This window comes from Schistocerca piceifrons, chromosome 5 (assembly GCF_021461385.2).
Source record: "Schistocerca piceifrons isolate TAMUIC-IGC-003096 chromosome 5, iqSchPice1.1, whole genome shotgun sequence".
Classification (NCBI taxonomy): Eukaryota; Metazoa; Arthropoda; class Insecta; order Orthoptera; family Acrididae; genus Schistocerca; species Schistocerca piceifrons.
The window spans coordinates 427,111,652-427,120,464 of NC_060142.1; the positions used below are offsets into that span (position 1 = coordinate 427,111,652).

Consider the following 8,813-nt stretch of genomic DNA (forward strand, 5'->3'; position numbering starts at 1 on the left):
CTAAGCTTTCTCAATAGTGTTTTGCGAAAGGAACGTCTTCTTTCATTTAGGTATTCGCATTGGAGTCCATCGATCATTTTCGGAATACTTGCGTGTTGATCGTAGCTAACGGTAACACTCTTGTAGCCAACCTCTTAACTTCTTAGTTGTCTTCCTTTAATCATATTTGGTGTAGTATTCACAAAGGGGTCACACAGGTGTTCTGTACGCGGTAACATATACAGGAGTTACGGTTTCCCAGAATTCTCCCTATTACCGCTCGCGTTCACTACAGCCGACCTTAAGACATGCTTGTCCAGTTTATGTAGCTTTAGCAGCACACCACTGATACTGTATTCGAACATTTTCCTAGTCATCTGCATTAAATTACATTATTCCGATTTTAGATCAAACTGGGAATCATCAGTTACTCATCAAAGACTCTTTTCCGTACACTACGGGGCTATGAACAAATGAAGGGCTTATTTCAATAGTGGTACAAGTCCATTTTTGTTCATTATGAGATACAGAGTCCTAAAGTTATATGAGCGCTGAAAAATCTGCAGTTGAGATACCAGAAATATTCAAGCATATGGCTTCTTGCTATAGATGAACCTTTATTTCTGTTTATTTGGATCATTAATTTCAGAATCATTATAGGCAGAAAAGTGGAGGTAATGGACTTGCACCACTACTGAAATAAGCCCTTCAAATAGACTTTTATGTATACAGAGAGCAAGAGTGGTCCTATCACACATGTCGAAGAACATACTGAGAGATGGGATGATAATAATTTGTTTATTCATATTCAGATACCCACTGTGAAGAAAATTCATTTCCAGTGTGACCGAGATACGTCTCCGACTTGTTGAGAGTCAGAAGGCAGCGATTTGTCGATGTATGGAGGGATCGGCATACATAGAGAAGATATCGAACGAATATATCGCTCGTGTGACCATCTTGGTATAAAATAAATAACTTCACAACTGTGAATAACGCTTCAGGCCTCTGTCTTATGACTGAGATAACAGTAAGGAGGTGTTCCTTGGAACATAGTAACATCATCCAGTCCGAGCCTAACATCCATGAGCTGCTGCGAAACCTAATGTTCACATGAATACCGTCGTACAGATTCAATCTTAATTTTTTTCTTTCTCACCAGGTACTGGTTGATTGTAGCGGAAAATTGATGAATGAAATGAGGTTTCTTTACGTGGTGCACCGGTACTCAATGAAAAATATTGAAAACGTACGTATTAGAAAGGATAGTCGGCAACTTGTTCCAGTTATACGACACTATCACACAAATACTGAACTAACTGGATAAACAGATGATGAAGGAAGATGTCAAAATTGAGTAGCTTTCCACTTTAGCATCCACATTTCGACACACTTACGCGTGTCTCTAGAGTAGCTTATGTTTAGCGTGGATGTTTCCTTTTCTTTAATTTATTAGCTTTCGAGCCATCTCAACAGTGGAATGTCATTTATGACACTATGAACGTAAGGACGACACAACTCCCAGTCCTAAAGCCGAGAAAATCTCCGACTCGGCCAGGAATCGAACTCGGCCCCTTTGGTTAGCAGTCTGCCACGCTGACCGCCCGGCTACCGAGACGGATAAGCCTGGAAGTTTATAAGCTGTGAAACACATTACCGCGCATCGGAAACGTGAAATCATTTCAAAGCTTAGGTTTGACAGGATGTCAATAGTTAATTTTTAATCCATAATGTTTTGTTTTCGCGTAGGGACCACGGGAGTGAAAAGAAAGTCTGTTTTCTTGAACATTAGAGTTGTCTTGGGAGCAAGAATGAATCTCATGTAGTTCCCACACAAACTATCTACGTCATTGTATGAAATACTAGCGTGCGGGAACGTAATACACTTAGGGTCTCTGCTTCGAAAATTTAAATACACGGCAAAAGTTTTTGAATCATACGCAGTCTACTGCGCATTAACAAACGTCAAACCTTTTACGTTGGAAAATAAATTACTTAGCCTTCATCTAGATCTGTATTCCTAATGTTCCCTCACGGTGTATGTACCATTAGCTGATTGTGTGAGGAAAGAAAATATTATATGTACCTCTCTGTTTCAGCTCGAAATTCTTGAAATTCATTCTCGTTGTCATTATACGAATTGTAAGTTGCACTATATCAGTTTGAGAAAATCTGCTCTTATAGCTGAAGATGAAGGTGAAGAGACAGGTTATGATTTACCAGGATACAATTAAGACTCTGAATTAATGGCGGTTAATAGAGTCCAGCCTGAATGTGGGGTTTGGGCGGTTTCTCACTTCTGTAAAGGCAAAGGTGTGTTTCTTGTTGTGGATTTTGAACAGTTTCCTAAAACTATTGTGAGTGACTGAATGCTTCTATCTAAACGTATACAATCGATACTACCCATTAGTTGTCGATCTAATTTAGTCCGAGTCTTCAAACTAATATGTCGATGGTACTCTAAAACCCAATAATACAAGCAATTTAGTTAAATTATCGTAAGCAGTTCCATCATAAATGAATGTTCCATTATTATCGACATACATCGCTGCGATCAACGAGAGCAAAGTCAGTGTTGATAGGAACGCATGATAGCTTTTTCATTCCGACGATGTTCGTATATGTTTAGTAACTGGAAATATGTACACAGAGATTTAAAAATTATAAATTCTATTTTTTACAAGACTCTGAAGTAAATAATGTATACACAGTCTTACACCAGCACATTGCCAGTATAGAGGTATTACAAGAGTAGATCGACTTTCGAAATTTTCTAGTTGTAAAGAGCAAATACCACTAGAACTTAATCTTGCTCCCAGAGATGGATTAATACATTGGACTCGGATTGGGAAGGGGGGACTGCCGTCCAAATTCCCGTGTTATCACGCTAGTTTAGTTTACTTTGGATCACTCCCTGCAAATTCCAACGTGGATAATTCTTTAGGGACTGGTTTCTAATTAAAACAGTGCAGTTCGGACAGTAAGCTTTAACATTTCTTCTTTCGAATGCCGTATATGAGGATAATGCTGAGCTGAGCTTTGGAGCAACCACGGAGTCGAAATCAGAGCTTACTATAGGGTAACACACGAAACTCGAAAACTGTTGTGAGGATTTGTATTTGCATTCTTTTATCTCCTAATAATATAATTCTGTTGTATGTATAGCACTCGTTTATATTTCAGACTGTAATATTTAAGAGGTACTAGGTGGGATCCAAACAAAAGAGGACGCGTGGAAGTTATTACTAGACGGAGCAAACTGTAGTGCCCATCGGAGCGGGACTTGGTGAAGGGTTCACGACTAGTTGCACTGCGGTTCTTCAAAGCAGTGGGCTTCTTTACCACTCCGTGCAATCAGGAAAACTGTGATGGAGTATTTCGTCGCAGACAGACACGACAGCTTCCAATTGCAGACGTCATATTTATTGGTGATGGAAAGGAGAGACAAACGATAGTCGTAATAGAGGAGGAGACACTACATGCTGGGAATACGTTGGACGTCGAGTAACTCGATAATGTACGAGTGAAAGCAAAAGGGAAACTATGTTAAGCGGCATCGGCTTCAGCTACGTCACAGGTGATAGAGATAACTGTGTAATTTTGCATCAGTTCTTGCGATGTTGTGAGGAGCAGAGGAGATATTAAATCTACGAAAACTGGACATTCCTGACAAAAATAGTTTTCAAGATTACCAAAATATGTCTCATAAAAAATTATTCTATTCTATTCCACTCTCTAACGGATTTATTTTTAAAACTACCATGTGAAACGAAAGATGCTGCGTAGACAACAAGACAAAGTTGAGAAATTGACATAGTACGTGATATTCTTACGTAAAAATTACATCTCTCTGTAGTTTAGAAACATGTAGGTTACCGTAGCCGTGTCAGTCTCGTTAAAACGCTTCCAAGTATACTGCCGCGTCATCTTATTCGCCAAGTGTTAAAATACTAAAATAACCCACATTTTGGTCAAGAAGCAGAGGCCATTCTCAAGGTCAGCGCCGAAGAAGACCATTTTAACACAACCGAAGCGTCGGTTGTGTCAGAATTTCAGAATTTACAGTAATTTTTAATATGATACGGCAACACACCTACAAGGATTTTAACGAGATTTTGTGCAGTTTATTTGGCCTGGACGTGGAATTTTACGTAGCGCGGTGATGAGAAATTCTGGCCAAAAAGTCCACTTGCCGGTATGAAACATCAACCTTAATCTGAGGAAGAAATTCCTGAGGATGTGTGTTTGGAGCACAGAGCAGCATTGCGTGGGAGTGAGTCATGGACTGTGGACAAAATTGGGAAGGAAGAGAATCGAAGCTTTTGATATGAGGTGCTGTGGAAAGATGTCCAAAATTAGGTGCACTGATTAAGGTACAAGGAGGCTCTCTGTAGAGTTGTCGAGGACAGGAAGATATGGGAAACATTCACAAGAAGAGGGGCAGGATTATAGGATGTCTGCAAAGACAACAGGGAATAACTTCCATGGTACTAAAGTAAGCTGTAGAGGATAAATATTTCAGGGAAAGACAGAGACTGAAATACATCCAGCAAATAATTCGGGACCTAGATTGGAAGTGCTACGGTGAGATGAAAATTTTGGCACAGGAGAAGAATTCGCGGCGTGTAGCATTAAATCAGTCAGAAGACTGATGAAAAGAAAATTTATGTAATTGATAATTCTTCCGGGTTATATGGCCGTTGTCCATGGAATTCTTCTATTCCTAACGTTTCGTCCAATACTACATTGGACATCTTCAGAGGTATGGCTGGTCCTGCTGAGTCCTGCCGACTCAGTCCTTCCAACGTAGTATTGGACGAAACGTTAGGAACAGAAGAATTCCATGGACCACGGCCATATAACCCGGAAGAATTATAACAATAGTACCATCCGGTCGTGAAAGCTTTCACTGTATGATGTATGTAAGTTTATGTATACGTGGAGGATTGTCATACAATGTTGATCTGTCGCTTGACACTTAGTATTAGCGCTCCGTTTCTGCCCCCGTCTGTCTCTCGTGCCTGCCGGATAGTGCAGAGTGCAGTGAAGGTGTGTCGGGCGCGCGCCACTCACTCTTGAGCTCGGTGCCCTCCGGCGGGCAGCGCTTGCGGCCGAGCAGGCACTGCACGTATCTGGAGACGAGCCGCTTGTTGGAGAGCAGCGCGTCTATCTGCTCGGCCGTGGGTTCGAGGCCCGAGCCGACGCCGGCCGCCGCGCACGCCGCCGCCAGCCACAGAAACAGCAACAGGACTCGCATCTCGCGTCTTCAGCAGCGGCCAGCAGCTACACAGCCCACTACTGGGTCCGCGGCCGCCGCGCGCCGCCCTATATATAGCGTCGGCCGCGGCTGCGAGGGGGGGCGCCGGCCGTGGCCGAGGTACGGTGTCGGCACACGCACCGCCGTGCGTGCCCACACTGCAGGCCACGTGCCACCCGTCATCGCAGCCGTTCCAGGTTCCTGACCTCCGCAGGCACCCAACGGCACGATTGGTCTCAATCTGCAACATTCTCTAAAGTGTCTCTCTCTAAAAGACATACCTCCTGAAGCCTAGAACTGTTTCTGTTACAGCCCTCAGACCGTAGAGTATTCTGACGCTACTCTACTCGCTAGTCCATCTCGTGTAAGCCTTTTCACCTCTGCAAAGCTACTGTAACATACGTCATTTCAAATGTTCATTCTACAGGGTGTTACAAAAAGGTACGGCCAAACTTTCAGGAAACATTCCTCACACACAAAGAAAGAAAATATGTTATGTGGACATGTGTCCGGAAACGCTTACTTTCCATGTTAGAGCTCATTTTATTACTTCTCTTCAAATCACATATACATGGAATGGAAACACATAGCAACAGAACGTGACTTCAAACACTTTGTTATAGGAAATGTTCAAAATGTCCTCCGTTATCGAGGATACATGCATCCACCATCCGTCGCATGGAATCCCTGATGCGCTGATGCAGCCCTGGAGAATGGCGTATTGTATCACAGCCGTCCACAATACGAGCACGGAGAGTCCCTACATTTGGTACCGGGGTTGCGTAGACAAGAGCTTTCAAATGCCCCCATAAATGAAAGTCAAGAGGGTTGAGGTCAGGAGAGGGTGGAGGCCATGGAATTGGTCCGCCTCTACCAATCCATCGGTCACCGAATCTGTTGTTGAGAAGCGTACGAACACTTCGACTGAAATGTGCAGGAGCTCCATCGTGCATGAACCACATGTTGTGTCGTACTTGTAAAGGCACATGTCCTAGCAGCACAGGTAGAGTATCCCGTATGAAATCATGATAACGTGCTCCATTGAGCGTAGGTGGAATAGCATGGGGCCCAATCAAGACATCACCAACAATGACTTCCCAAACGTTCACAGAAAATCTATGTTGATGACGTGATAGCACAATTGCGTGCGGATTCTCGTCAGCACAAACATGTTGATTGTGAAAATTTACAATTTGATTACGTTGGAATGAAGTCTCATCCGTAAGGAGAACATTTGCACTGAAATGAGGATTGACACATTGTTGGATGAACCATTCGCAGAAGTGTACCCGTGGAGGCCAGTCAGCTGCTGATAGTGCCTGCACACACTGTACATGGTACGGGAACAACTGGTTCTCCCGTAGCACTCTCCATACAGTGACGTGGTCAACGTTACCTTGTACAGCAGCAACTTCTCTGACGCTGACATTAGGGTTATCGTCAACTGCACGAAGAATTGCCTCGTCCATTGCAGGGTCCTCGTTGTTCTAGGTCTTCCCCAATCGCAAGTCATAGGCTGGAATGTTCCCTGCTCCCTAAGACGCCGATCAATTGCTTCAAACGTCTTCCTGTCGGGACACCTTAGTTCTGGAAATCTGTCTAGATACAAACGTACCGCGCCACGGCTATTGCTCCGTGCTAATCCATACATCAAATGGGCATCTGACAACTCCGCATTTGTAAACATTGCACTGACTGCAAAACCACGTTCGTGATGAACACTGACCTGTTGATGCTACGTACTGATGCGCTTGATGCTAGTACTGTAGAGCAATGAGTCGCATGTCAACGCAAGCACCGAAGTCAACATTACCTTCCTTCAATTGGGCCAACTGGCGGTGAATCGAGGAAGTACAGTACATACTGACGAAACTAAAATGAGCTCTAACATGGAAATTAAGCTTTGCCGGACACATGTCCACATAACATCTTTTCTTTATTTGTGTGTGAGGAATGTTTCCTGAAAGTTTGGCCGTACCTTTTTGAAACACCCTGCACTCAAGCTTTGCTCTCTCACTACAATTTTAATCAGCATACTTTTTCCAGACACTTCCTCCCATTACGAAATTGACCATTCCTTGATATCTCAAGATGCGTCCTTCCAACCAACACGTTCTTTTAGTCAAGTCGTGCCACAAATTTCCTTCTATCGTAATTCGAACAAATATAGGAATTGGGGTACTATGGAATACCATTTACTTTTGTGAGCTTAAGGGGGGTAGGACGTCAAACGGGCCGACTTGGAGCAGGAGAGGCACCGCAGGACATTTCAACTTCCACTGTCTATACTTTTACAAATAAGTTGATAAAACTTTCTCGGCATGACCTGGAAGGATTCAGGATTCACTCTCATAGCAGTGGAAGTTGAAAAACATAACAAAATATTTTTTTTACATGTGCCTTCATTTATTGCTGTATGTACACTCTTCTTCATCAGTAAGAGAGATTCTTCTATGAGTTTTGCACAGCATCCAAACCATACTTACAGGTGTATGAAATTCTAGAATTTTCCAAATCTATTAAAAACTGTGGTAAAAATTGAGATAATTAACTATAAAATTTGAGTTTTTTCTGAACATTAAGTTTAAAATGTAACACCTCATTCATTTTTTTATAAATTAAATAAATTCTAGAGTTTCACACACCTGTAAGTATGGTTTGTATGCTGTGCAAAATTCATCGAAGAATCTCTCTTCCTGATGAAGAAAAGTGTACCTACAGCAACAAATGCAGCCAATAGTAAGTGAAAAATGATGAAATTTCACATGTAAAAAAATAATTATTTTGTTATGTTTCTGAACTTCCACTGCTATGAGTGTCAATCCTGAATCTTCCTTGTCATGCTGACAAAGTTTTATGAATTTATTTGTAAATGTATAGACTGTGGAAATTAAAATGTCCTGTGGTGCCTCTCCTGCTCCAAGTCGGCCCGTTTGACGTCCTACCCCCCTTAACTTAAGACTAGAATCTTTAAAATATCCAACTTCAAAACGAACAGAGACTCAAACTTAATCTGATTGCAGCGCTTATGGCCTCAGTTGCTTTTGCGCCCAAAACCAAAATCCAACTCTCATTGGTTACGTTTTGTGAAAAAATAATTTAGAAATATTTTTGTCTTAAAAAATAAATTCAATGAAAAAATGTGTCAAATAAGACAGTCGTGTTATTTGGAAAAGACAGCCCAAAAAAATAAAATAAGAAAAACTACATTCGGAAGAGAAACAAGATGTAATGAGAGACATTATCTTATATTATCTGTAAAACGATTCCTAATACATTTTTCCTGTTGAGTAAGGAAACTTAGCTTATTTTATTGCAGAAATCACAGAAGCAGCCTTCCTCTCTGCACCCGCACAACGAAGGTGGGTACACAGAGAGCTAGACAAACAATTCTCCAAATCTTTCTTTATCTTCACACATTCAGCATCGTTGTCTTCCGAATGGTACTAATTACATTACAGATCATACATCAGAAAGTAAAAATTCAGTGTTGCCATTTCAGCCATCCTTCGAAGTAAATTCTATATTCACGAAGAGATTCCTGTCTTAGAACAGTTTTCGCCTTTGGTCTGTTGCT

General features: G+C 41.8%; 1 protein-coding gene across 1 annotated transcript in view; it reads right to left on the reverse strand.

Moving 5' to 3' along the window:
* The window catches only part of LOC124798062 (ejaculatory bulb-specific protein 3-like), a 103,123-nt gene extending 97,850 nt beyond the window's left edge, over window positions 1-5,273 (reverse strand). The window contains exon 1 of the mRNA XM_047261290.1: window positions 5,053-5,273. Coding sequence (XP_047117246.1) covers window positions 5,053-5,236 — 184 coding nt within the window. The 5' untranslated portion in view covers window positions 5,237-5,273. The remainder of the gene's footprint in view (window positions 1-5,052) is intronic.
* Window positions 5,274-8,813: the final 3,540 nt, after the last annotated feature.